Raw genomic sequence first — 13,508 nt, 5'->3', positions numbered from 1 at the left:
TCGGGTGTTGGGCAAAAGGAGCCGCAAAGTCAAGAAAAGGTTCGTCATGTGGAATTGTGTGCGCAAGTCTTTCGGAGAGGTCAACTTAGAAAAGGATTTGCCTTCAGGAAAGGGTCCGGGCCTTCAATAAAGGCTAAGAAGACAAAAATAGGGAAGCGATCGTCAAGCTCGGGCACCGTATTATTTTTGGTGAAGGCTCTCCGATGTTTCGCCTAAGAAGGGTAACTTTGCAGTAATAGTAAAAGGAAAGTAGTTACCCTCTTACTAGGTTCCTTTTATAGGGAAGTGAAAGTGGGAGGTTGGTGTAGATTTCCGATGTGGGACTGTGCAGTTGGTGGTGACACGTGTCATGAGAATTAGGTTTAACAGTTTGTGAGCTTTGGCGGTGGAGTTTGTGGTGCTTGGCACTGAAGAGTGTCTTCCTTCGCAAGAGAGAAGGCGTGTCGCCTTGGTGCTAGTTGTTTTGAGATGGATATGCTCGGTTGATTATGGTGTAAACAACTTCTATCATCATAAATAAAGTCAGGAATCCTCTCTAAGACGTGGCTCTGCAGCTCTGCTTCGTTCAAGACCGTTGGGTCTCTCTCTGTGATGCCTTCAAGCATCCCAAACAACAAGATCTTGAGATTTCTCTCACTGATGTCTTCATCATCCAAAACAGCAAGTTCAATAGTTGGGGATTGTTATGTTTCACAGCACTGTTAAAAGACTTGGAGTTTTCTGGGTTCCTCTTAGTGGTCTTGTTCCAATGCCAGCTACAAAAAATTGAGACTTGAGGACAATTAAGATATAAAGAAACGAACTAGCAAGAGGTCACAAAAGACCTCAGCTCGCAGGTTGGAAGGCCATGTGCATTGTTGCCTTGAGCTCAAAAGACGTGATCAAGAAAGCAAAAGGCTTGTGAGGACTCAGCTCATTAACAAATCATTAACAGCTACAGCCCAATACGAAATTACAAGATTTGATGGCCCAAGACCTAATGGTCTCATATGCATTGGGCTCGTCTCACATCTCAAAATCAATCAGTCTTAAGCTAACATTCCAAGACTCAATGGTCTCAAATACAACGGCTAATTCTATTGCAAGTCTCAAGCACAATAAAATCGTCCACTAAAAATTCAATTGGGGAACAATTGGTGCAAAATCATAAATTCACAATATAAAACAGTGGGTGAAGTTTTATACATTTATAAGGAAATTGATATCCTTTCCTCATATGGTCGCAATAAAATTGTTGCGGAACAATATAGGAAATTTTTGAAGCCTTAGATACCCTATACTATTATTAGAGTGATTCCAATATACCTTGGTGCGAGACGCCAGAAACTGGATCTCTCTTTTCTCTCTGTACAAGCTTTGCTTGAGTGTGAGCATTGAGCACAATAGTGAAACGGATGTGGGTTGGGGAAGAGAGGGGGAGAGAAGAAGAGAGTGGGTCATAGAAAGTCGGATTTGTGGGGTGGGTCGGAGAAGGTGGCTGGGGTGAGAGAGGGAGAGAGGGGTTACTTGGCTACGAGATTTTTATTTTTGGTTTTAAAAATTTAAAAGTTAAATTATTTGTAAAGAATAGGCCGGTTATGTTTTTTCCCTAAGTCGATAGAAGTAGTTTTACAAAAGGGTAAATTTGTCTTTAAAATTTTGAAGATAAGGTGAATGGGGAATTAAGACAAGGGTTGAAAATGGCATCACTCTCTTCTAGATGGTGTAACAATAATGAATTGTTTTTTTATAGCCAGTAATGGATCTTGTTCTGTTCAATGATGAATGATTTTAAATTTAGAAATGATGACCAAGAGTGATCAATAAATTAGGGGGAACTTGTTAGGAGTTAAGGAAACTAACCGTTACATACTTCAACTTTACATACAACAGCTAGGAAAAGCAGCCCAACATACAAACAAACCACGTTTTGCTCCAACCGAATCCACCTTGTTGAGATCTCCACCGTTAAAGCTAGTTTCTCACAATTCAACGGACTAGTGTTCTACAAGCCAATCCTCCTCAGCGTCCCTCTATAAAACCCAACATCTTCTCTCAATAAATCCATCTCTGGCTTCTTCATTTGCCTCTTAAACCCCCCCTAAAGCCCCATATCTCTCTCTCTCTCTCTCTCTCTCTCTTTCTCTCCAATGGGTCGATTCAGTAATGTTGTTTTGGTGCTAATGGCTTCACTTTTGCTGGCCTCAACAACGGAAAAATCCCATGCATCATCACCTGCCAAGTCACATGCGCGCGCTCCATCTAAGGCTTCACCTTCCCCTTCTCCATCCAGTGCTCCACCAAAGGCTGCTCCTACTACGCCTGAAGCTGAGTCTCCGCCTTCTCCTCCCTCATCTTCCCCTGTTAGCTCTGCGGAGATTTCTCCCTCTTCGAGTTCTGGTTCGTCTTTTGAGTTTCCTACATCCGCGCCTAACTTGGCCGTTTCAAAAAAGTATGCCTGGTCGATGGGATTTACTCTGCAAACTTGGTTAAACAAGTACTTTGGGGGCAGAGAAAGGATCCACTAGTATAATGGTTTGGAGTAATTGCTCTCCCAGAAACTTATTGGGTTCGAGTCTAAACATCTGTGTAATGTCTATGAGTTTAATATGTTATCGCCTCTCTAAAAAGTCCAACAAAAAACTTTGGGGGTTTACCTATCCATTTTTAATTATCTATTTGAATATTACTTCTATTTATTCATTTATTGGGAAATAGATAGCGACTTTATTCCCCCAATTATTACTTGAATATAGTGGACAACTTTACCATTTGAAGAATTATGATTCCATTTAACGGCTAATGGTTGAGATAATTAATCAAAAAGTTGGGTGATGGTTTCTCAATCATGCACCAGAATTTTTTTTTTTGGTCAAGGAGTATTTCAAAGAGGGCCCTCATCCTCCGAACTGAGAATGAAAGGGAAGATTGTTTTTTAAGAGGGTGTTACAACAAATGATTTTTTTTTGGGTTACCAACTATGAAAGAATTTTGAAATACAATAGGAATGCGATAATTTTTTCGTTTTGTTTATAAAATGCATAACAATAGATGACAGTTAAATACCAATAACATCATTTACAATCTTTACTAACTCCCATTGTTCCATTTTATTCCATTCAATTGGATTGTTCATTCCAACAATCAAACACTTCTTTAACTATTAATGACATAGATCCTGAGCCTCTACATTTAGGTCTTGTACATTTATCCACATTTGGCACAATCCAAACCAATCTAATAACTGTGTATTTACCCAGTTATGACTCGAATAAATGAATTACTTCAAATATTCCCTCCTAACCTGCTATGGCTCAAATAAATGAATTTTATTATACATAGTATCCTACAATTATATTTAAACATTACTTAATATTGTGACACCCCGACCTAAATTTTAAATTTAATTAATTGTGAAATTAGAATTTTGCCCTTGGGATAGGGTTATTTTGGTCACTTTTTAATCCGGTAGGATTTGGGGAAATGAATGGTACCATTGCATAGAGCGTGTCGATACGAGTTCATAGACATGTAATGGCTTAAATTAGAGTTGTAACAAAGAAGTTACGATCAACGGAAGTATAGTTGCACAACCTTAAATAACTCGAAGTTGGATTTTTAAAACTCAGATCTCTCTCTCTCTCTCTCTCTCTCTCTCTCTCTCGTGTGACTGCATAGCCGGCCACATTTTGGCCGACAGTTTTATGTTCGACCACTGTTAGCCATGAGACCTATACCAAAACGATTGGCTCAACTCCCTCTTTCCACCTCACCTCCCCAACCACGGTACCGACACTGAGTAGCTGGAAAAAGCTCAAAATAGGCCGGTTGGACAATGTCTATTGTGCTAGACAGAGTAGGAGTGATCAAAGACTGAGATCCTCGTTTGAGTCTATTGGACAAAGTTGCATAAAGCTTTTGGGACCCAATTGCGGTTCAGTACTGCATTTGATCCGCAGACTAATGGGCAGTTGAAAAGAACAATTCAAACTTTGGAAGATATGCTAAGAGCCTATGTGCTACAGTTTCAGGGAGATTGGGATGATAAACTACCTCTCATGGAGTTTGCATATAATAATATATATCAATCAAGCATTGGGATGTCGACCTACGATGCCTTATATGGAAGACAGTGTAGGATTCCAATTTATTGGGATGAAGTAGGTGAGCAAAGATTGGAAGTATCTGAAGATGTTGAAGCAACTAAGGAGAAAGTTAAACTGATCAGAGAAAGACTCAAGGCAACACAGGATCAATAAAAGAGTTATGCCGACAATAGAAGGAAGGATCTTCAGTTTGAAGTTGGTGATTGGGTGTTCTTAAAGTTGTCGCCTTCGAAAGGTGTGGTGAGATGTGGAAAGCAGGGGAAGTTAAGCCCTAATTACATTCAGCCATATGAGATTTTGGACCGTGTAGGCCCAGTGGCCTATAGACTTGCTTTGCATTTGGAACTTTCTTGGTTACACGACGTATTCCATGTCTCCATGCTCCAAAAGTATATTTCAGATCCTTCTCATGTTCTGGAGTTGCAACCAATAGAATTGAAGGATGATTTGAGTTATGTGGAGCAACCCGTTCAGATTTTGGACTGGAAGATACAAGTACTACGTTCTAGAGAGATTCCATTTGTGAAAGTCTTGTGGAGGAGTCATGCAGTGGAGAAGGCCACTCGAGAACCCGAGGAACAGATGCAGACCAGTACTTTACCTCTTCGAGTGACAGACATGAAATTTCGAGGACTAAATTTTTTATAAGGGCGGTGGATTGTAATAACCCGATCCTAAATTAATATTTAATTATTAATTTATTCAAATAAAAGACAATTTTACCACGGGAATATTTTAATGGTTTAAAAGTTAACTTTTTGATCGGGAAAGAATATGAGGATTTTAGTAGTACCGTTGCATAGAGCACATCGAAATGAGTCTGTAGACACTAGTGGGATCAAATCGGAGTTATAACGAAGAAGTTATAATCTATGAAAGCCTAGTGGGATAACCGTAAATATTTCGAAGTCATTTTTTTAAAAAACCCAGATTTCTCCCTCTCTCTCTCCTCTCTCTCTCTCTCTCTCTCTCTCTCTCTCTCTCTCTATCTCTCCCCTTTGTCAGCAGGGTGCATCAGGGTGTTATCTTTGTGGTTAGCAAGGACATTTTCAGAGGGAGTTCCCGATGTTACTACAAGGTAGAAAAATTACTGCTGGGCTAACCCGGAGGAGTGGTGCATAGAGTGAGTGCAGGTACATCTCGGTTGTGGGAGCCTCATCCAAAGAGTGGGGCCCAGACTAGTACGGCTAACAGAGGGGAAGTAGTAGGGGCGTGGTGAGCATTCCAGAGCAACCGGTCGAGTATATAATGACTCAGATAGGAGGCACAGGCGTCACCAGACGTCATCATAGGTATGTTGGACCTCCTGCAAGTGTCTTGATCGACCCCAGGCCTACACATTCTTTTGTTGCACTTAACCCATAATGCTGACGTGAGACTCACGGCTTTGCGTGAGGAGCTTGCTATTTTTGTACCCACGGGAGATTTTTTATGGTTGGTGAGGTGTACATGGATAGTTTGGTGTTAGTCGAAGATATATTCCTGGAGGCGAACTTAATCCCTTTGGATATCGTGGATTTAGATGTTATTCTAGGTATGGATTGGTCAGCCAAACATCATGCTTCGGTTGACTGTTTCTAGAAGGAGGTCATATTCTGTAGTCCCGGACGACCTGAGTTGACTTTCTATAGGGAGTGTAGAGTTCTTCCATCTTGCCTCATTTCAGCCAACGGCGAGACGGTAACTTAGAAAGGGATGCTTAGGATATTTGGCTTATGTGATTGATACACGGGAAAATAGATTGCGGTTGGAAGATATTCCAGCGGTATGGAGAATTTCTAGATGTGTTCCCAGAAGATCGTCTTGGTTTACCGCCTGAACGGGAGATTGAATTTACTATTGAACTCGTCATAGGAACGAATCCTATTTCTCAGGTGTCGTATAGAATGGCACTAGCTGAATTGAGAGAGTTGAAAACTCAATTGCATGAACTGGTGGACAAAGGGTTTCATCCGACCTTGTTTTTCTCCTTGGGGTGCACCAGTTCTGTTTGTGAAGAAGAAGGATGGCACCATGAGGTTGTGCATTGATTATAAACAATTGAACAAGGTCACAGTGCGGAACCAATATTATTGCCATGCATTGACAACTTGTTCGATCAGTTGAAGGGTGTTAAAGTGTTTTCTAAGATTGATTTGAGATCAGGCTATCATTAGTTGTGGATTAGGGAAGAAGACGTACCTAAGACTGCTTTCCAAACAAGGTATGTCTATTATGAGTTTTTAGTGATGCCTTTTGGGCTAACTAATACACCAGCATTGTTTATAGATCTCATAAACAGAGTGGACCGTTTTGTGATTGTGTTCATTGACGATATCCTTATGTATTCTAAAAATAAGAAGGCGCACATGAAGCACTTGGAAATTGTGCTGAGAACTTTAAAGAGAAAACAATTGTATGCAAAGTTTAGCAAGTGTATGTTCTGGTTGGACAGAGTTAGTTTCTTGAGGCACGTGATTTCTGCTAAAGGTATTTAAGTGGATCCCCAGAAGGTGGAAGCAGTGGTAAACTGACCGCCACCGGCTAATGTCACTGAGGTATGAAGTTTTCTTGGGTTAGCCGAGTATTAGTGTTGCTTTGTGGAGGGTTTCTCCACCATAGCGACATTCTTACTCGCTTGACAAGGAAAAAAGTTAAGTTTGAATGGACGGATGAGTCCGAAGAAAGCTTCAATGAACTCAAAACCAGGTTGACAACTTCTCTAGTATTGACACTTCCTGATCATAGTGGAAACTTTGTTATCTATAGTGATGCATCACAACATGGGATTGGTTGTGTGTTGATGCAACACGGTAAGGTAATCGTTATGCTTCTACGAAACTCAAGAAGCATGAGTTGAATTACCTCACTCATAATTTGGAGCTTGCTACAGTGGTGTTCACCCTAAAGATTTGCCAGCATTATCTTTATGGGGAAACGTGTCAAATTTTTACCGATAATAAGAGTTTAAAGTATTTATTCACCCATAAGGAATTGAATTTGAGACAAAGGAGATGGTTAGAATTGATAAATGATTATGACTGCACCATTGAACATTATCCTAGGAGAGCTAATATTGTGGCTGATGCTCTTAGCAGGAAGTCGTCTGGATCTATGGCTCATCTCCGAGGGAAGTATCTTCCAATGTTGGTTGGGTTGAGAAAGTCGAGAGTTGAGTTAAGTTTGGATGATCAGAGAGCTTTGCTTGCTACTCTCCACTTAAGACCAGTGTTGGTTGAACGAATTATCGAAGCTCAAATGCAAGATCGGTTAATTTTCACGTTAAGGTTGGAAGTTGAGAATAGTACGATAACAGATTATTCAGTTTGGAAGGATGGAGCCTTGATGGTAGGAACAAGATTGTATGTACCTAGGGATAAAGCATTAAAGAGAGAAATTATTGACAAGGCCCACTGTTCGGCCTTCGCCATGTATTTTGGTAGCACAGAGATGTATCGCACCCTGAGAGAGCATTATTGGTGGCCCTTCATGAAGAAGGAAATAGCATAATATGTCAATAAGTGTTTGATTTGTCAGCAAGTCAAGGTATAACGGCAGAAACCATCTGGGTTGCTGCAACCACTTCCAATTCCTATGTGGAAGTGTGAGCACATTACTATGGACTTTGTGTTCAAACTTCCTCGGATACGAAACAATCATGATGGAGTTTGGGTAATAGTGGATCGACTCACTAAGTCCTCTCATTTTCTGCCAATGAAAGCGACTTATACTTTGAATAAACTGACCAAAATTTTTATTGCTAAAATTGTAAGATTGCTTGGGGGAAAGTGTCTATTGTGTCAGATAGAGATCCTTGTTTTACATCCCGATTTTGGACAAAGTTGCATTAAGCTTTTGGGACCCAATTGCGGTTCAGATCTGCATTTCATTTGCAGGTGATGGGCAATCAGAAAGAACGATTCAAACCTTGGAAGACATGCTAAGAGTCTGCATGCGCTCAGTTTGGGAGATTGGGATGATAAACTACATCTCATGGAGTTTGCATATAATAATAGTTATCAATCAAGCATTGGGATGTCGCCCTACGATGCCTTGTATGGAAGACAATGTAGGACTCCAATTTATTGGGATAAAGTAGGTGAACAAGATTGGAAGTATCTGAAGACGTTGAAGCAACTAAGGAGGAATTTAAACTGATCAGAGAAAGACTCAAGGTAGCACAAGATCAACAAAAGAGTTATGCTGACAATAGAAGGAAGGATCTTTAGTTTGAAGTTGGTGATTGGGTATTCTTAAAGTTGTCGCCTTCGAAAGGTGTGGTGAGATTTGGAAAGCGGGGGAAGTTAAGCCCTCGATACATTGGGCCATATGAGATTTTGGAGCGTGTGGGCCCAATGGCCTATAGACTTTCTTTGCCTTCTGAACTTTCTTGGTTATACGACGTATTCCACGTCTCCATGCTCCGAAAGTATATTTCATATCCTTCTCATGTTCAGGAGTCATAACCAATAAAATTGAAGGATGATTTGAGTTATGTGGAGCAACCCGTTCAGATTTTGGACTGGAAGATACAAGTACTACGTTTTAGAGAGATTTCACTTGTGAAAGTCCTGTGGAGGAGGCCACTTGGGAACCCGAGGAACAAATGTAGGCCCAATACCCTTACCTCTTCGAGTGACATGTATGAAATTTCGAGGACGGAATTTTTTATTAGGGGGGGTAGATTGTAATTACCCAATCCTAAATTAATATTTAATTATTAATTTATTCAAATAAAAGACAATTTTAGCCCGAGAATATTTTAATGGTTTAAAAGTTGACTTTTTGTTCAAAAAAATATGGGATTTTAGTAGTACCGTTGCGTAGAGCACGTCGAGATAAGTCCATAGACACATAGTGGGCTCAAATCAGAGTTATAACAAAGAAGTTATGATCTACGGAAGCCCAGTGGCATAGCCGTAAATATTTCGAAGTCATTTTTTAATAAAACCCAGATTTCTCTCTATCTATCTATCTCTCTCTCTCTCTCTCTCTCTCTCTCTCTTCCTCACGAATCTGTCTCTCTCCAAGCACACTATGTGAATAGTAGTATGCCCTCTCTTAAGTTATGTTGGATCCAACTAGAAAAAGATTTGACTTAAGGTCCAAGCAACATACCCAAGATCAGTATGCAAACATGAAGATCATACTAATTAGACCAAAATCGTGTCAGATAACCCTAGATTGGGCTAGCTTGCCCAAGACCGAGCTACCTTTCTTGACATAGAGCTCAAGTGTTTTCTAGTTCGATATTAATTAAACAAGTAAAATATAATAAATGAACACTTCATAAACTTAAATGCAATCAGAAAGGATGATTTATAACTGAAGATTTCACGATTCAATCCATTACAACAAGAGTTTAAAGGAAAACAACTGATAAATTGATAAAACTAATAAATTGACAGACTGGTAAAGAGAAAACAACAAGTCTGGCAACTAGGAATCGATACCAAGTATTGGCAGAGCAATAAAATTAAAAGATAACTCGGGAATTGTCAACTAGATATCTTAATACATAGAGAAATAGTTAAGTTTTCGTGCGAAACCTTCCTGGATTGAACTCTAGTCCTTTTTCATGCAGCAACACCTTTACATCTAACAGCCACTAAAAACCAGCCAATACAACAACCGTGTTCTGGTCACACGTTTCTAACCAAGTCCAGCTTGCTACGTAATATTTCCTTCCATCCCAACCACAAAATCTGCGCCGTCCAAACCCCTTTACAAATTTCTCAAAGTCGACGGTGATCTATTCCCCAAACTATCCTTAGCCCTCCCCTATAAAAAGCCCTCTCCCTTCTCTCCTTAAACCCATCCTTCGCCTCTTAATCTTGATCTGCCTGTCTCTTAAACCCCATCACTTTCTCTGTCTTCATTCGCTCTATACAATGGCTCGATCCAACGCTGTCGTTTTGGTTCTAATGGCTGCACTCTTGGTGGCCTCAGCAAGGGCACAATCCCCTGCATCTTCCCCAGCCAAGTCCCCTGCCTCTGCCCCTTCTCCTTTGAGCACACCACCAGCCGCCGCTCCTTCTCCTTTGAGCACACCACCCGCTGCTTCACCTTCTCCTTTGAGTACCTCACCTTCTCCTTCGGTCACTCCACCCTCGGCTGCTCCTTCTACATCTCCGGTCGCAGACTCTCCACCTTCTCCCCCATCGTCTTCTCCTGAATCTCCGGCCACCTCTCCCCCTTCTTCGGTCTCAGGATCACCCGCCGGAGCTCCTGCATCCAACGGTGCCGTTTTAAACAGGTTCTCCTTCGTGGGATCCGTGGCCGTTGGGGTTTTCGCTGCCGCCATGCTTATGTAAAGAGGGAAAGTACAGCCGGGGTTTTATGAATTTTAATAATTTGTTTTATTGTATTTAATTTATCATCTGATTAATTCATTCATTTTGTAGTTGTTGATATATATGGGAATAAAAAGAGGCATTTTTCTGTCATCAGAATTGCAATCTAATTTTTATTTATATTATATTAAAACTTGTATAATTTTGTGTTTGCAAAAATATTTTAATGCACGTGGAAGGAATCGAGCTTAGACTCAAGGAGGCACGGTATATAATCCACATATGAGAAGGCAAAAGTTGGGCCATTGGCTTTTGCACCAGCTATTGCCAACTCATGTTATTGGATGTGTCTATGAATTCTCAAGAAATTGAAGTTCAATCTTCATTCATCCAATTTTTTGATGAAAAATTAGGGCTTAGAGGCCGTTTTCCATTTTCATTCTTAGAAACACTAAAATTTGCGTTCGGTGGTGAGTTTGAGAAATTGCAGAAAATGTTTTGAACCTTTTAGTTCTAATTCATTGAAAACGCATACACCCAGTCGAATCCAATCAACCCTACGATCAATACCACTAGTACCAAATTGAAGTACGAGCAGTGTTGACCCTAGACAGGGGTGGTAAGTGCAATTGCCCTGGGCCCACTATCCAAGGGCCCTAATTTTTATTTTTAATTTTTATAAAGAGTTATTATATATTGTTTTAATATTTAAAAAAAAAATAACATGGGTGTTTCAACTCTTTTAAGCTCTAATTGATTGCAACTTTGGAAGTTTTAAGTTTGTTTGTGGAGTGGGATTTCTCAAAATCCAAGTTATGTTGTTCTTTGTTTATTATTTGAAGTTTAAAATTTCATTGGATTTCTTTGTACTGATTCTGATTTCAAGTAGCCATAATTTATTAAAAAACAACACTTTGGAACTTAAAAAAGGAAAAGAAATTATTGAATTGTTACAAGTATTTATCTTGCTTATGCATTAGATTTGAATGTATCAAGTGTAGCCTCATGTTTTAGATTTTTATATATTCAAGTTTGTATTTATATAATTTGTTGGGCTAATGTCAAAAGGCTCCCTGAAGGTTTGGGGTCATTCTTAATATGGGCCCTTGAGTTTCAATTTCATCAATTTACACCCCATGGTTTTCAATTTCACCAAACGGTTAACTTAATGGAAGACTTGAATTGGTCAAATTTGAAAATCATGGGGTGTAAATTAATGAAATTAAAACTTGAGGGCCCAATGACGCCAAACCTTCTCAGGGTCTTTTGACATTAGCCTTAATTTATTTGTCTTGAATGTAAAATTTTTAGTTAATTTGAATAAGTTAAATCTTGATTGAAAAATGAGAGTGAGTCTAGCACTTAAATGATAAGTACATATTTTATATATAGAGGCAAAAAAAATTTCATTTGCCCTGGGTCCTAAAAAATTCAAGACCGGCTCTGAGTACCACCACCCACTCAGCAAGAAGAAAAGAGGAAGAAAGATAAAAAAGGAACGGAGCCTGGGAAGGAAGAAAAGAGGAAGGAGAGAAGAGGAAGAAAGAAAGAAGAAGGAGAAAAAAGAAAAAGAAAGGGAGGGCATCGGCTGAAAGCAACTGCTTTTGAGTTGTATTTTTTTTTAATTTTGTTTTTTATATTTGCAATTTATTTTTATTTTTATTTTGGTATTTGTTCAAAAATATATATTTTTTAAATAAAAATTTCAGCCTTAAAAATATCAAAATTTTATTTTATTGTTAAATTATATATTTTTAATTGTTTATGTTGCCATACATGTTTTCACTGTTTTTATTTTCTAAAACTGTATTCGAGTTAAGCTATTAGACACATTCTTGGATCTTGAAAATGCAAATTTATTTCTTATTTTCATTCTCTGAAAATATTCTCCAAAAACATTACCAAATGATCCCTTATATGTGCAGGTGAAAAGGCTTTAACTTTAGTTGTCGTTTTCAATTAGCAAAACCAGTTGTTGATAGCTTTGTCATTTGGGCATTGGAAAAGCATGATTTTGATAAGAAGGTTGAGGATCAACTTTCACCCTCAAGTTTTTGACAAAAAAGAAGAAGAAAAGAAATCGTTATGCTCAAGAGTGAACTTTAAAAAGATCTTAAACTTCTTCAACCTTTTCAGAAAGACCATTATTACCACCACCCCAAATACACCCACTTTCACCCAAATTACAAGAAGCAATGTGGCATTTGTGAGCCTCGGAAAACTTTGTATTTTTAGTTAGTGTTATCTGTGCGCAATGAAAATTTTTTGGAGCTCAAAGTAGCCATGATCATGCAGCCCACATAACTTTGGCCTTCTTACGTCCAAAATAATTTATGTGTTTGGCTAAGAAGAGAAAAGCAGTCCCTTGAAATTACCCAGCTAATGCCCATCTCTCTGCACAAATTCAACTATTGACCCCGGGCAATGAACGTGTGATCAACCGTTTCCAAATTCTTCTTAAATAGGAAACGCCATTGAGGAGACAAGTGGGAATACGGAAGCTTTCTTTGAACCATTCACAAGTCTTCACCTCTTTTAATACTGTACTACAAAAATCGTTGCACTATAAAACTCATTAATAGTGAAAGTTCTTGTGATTTCCTGGTAATGTGTGAAAGATGGGAAGACTGAAAATTTCAAATTTCTATTGGAGTGATTCCAATATACCTTGGAGCGATACGCCAGAGAACAGATCTCTCTTTAAGCTTTGCTTGAGTGTGAACGTTGAGCAAGAGTGAAACGGATGCAGGTCGGGGAAGAGAGGAGGAGAGAAGAACAGAGTGGGTCGTGGAAGGGCGGATCTGCAGGGTGGGTCAGAGAAGGTGCTTGGGGTGAGAGAGGGAGAGAGGGGTTGCTGGGATACGAGATTTTTTTTTTGGTTTTAAAAATTTAAAAGTTAAATTATTTTTAAATAATAGGTGGGTTATGTTTTTTCCCTAAGAGCATTTCCAGCAAGCAGGCTGGGGGGAGGGCTGGGGGCTGGGAGAAAAGCCTGTTTCCAGCAACCCAAAGCTGCCAGGGCAAGGTGTGGGCCCCAGAAAAAAATGTTGCTGGGCTAGCCCTCAGGCGGTCCCAGGAGCAAAACAGCGTTTTGGGCCTCGTCGGTATTGACGTCGCGGCGACGTCGTTGTTTAAATTTTTAATGTTGGCG

General features: G+C 39.5%; 1 protein-coding gene across 1 annotated transcript; it reads left to right on the top strand.

The window, feature by feature from the left end:
• The first annotated feature begins 9,874 nt into the window (after positions 1-9,874).
• On the top strand, positions 9,875-10,510 carry LOC103335898 (uncharacterized). The gene has a single exon (XM_008238934.3). It carries the CDS (start codon positions 9,956-9,958, stop codon positions 10,376-10,378), a length of 423 nt encoding a protein of 140 aa, XP_008237156.2. The 5' UTR covers positions 9,875-9,955; the 3' UTR covers positions 10,379-10,510.
• The last annotated feature ends 2,998 nt before the right edge of the window (positions 10,511-13,508 follow it).

Source organism: Prunus mume, linkage group LG6 (assembly GCF_029339155.1).
Source record: "Prunus mume cultivar Tortuosa linkage group LG6, ASM2933915v1, whole genome shotgun sequence".
Lineage (NCBI taxonomy): Eukaryota > Viridiplantae > Streptophyta > Magnoliopsida > Rosales > Rosaceae > Prunus > Prunus mume.
The sequence above is the reverse complement of the archived record's forward strand: the minus strand, read 5'-3'. Positions and strand labels throughout refer to the sequence as shown.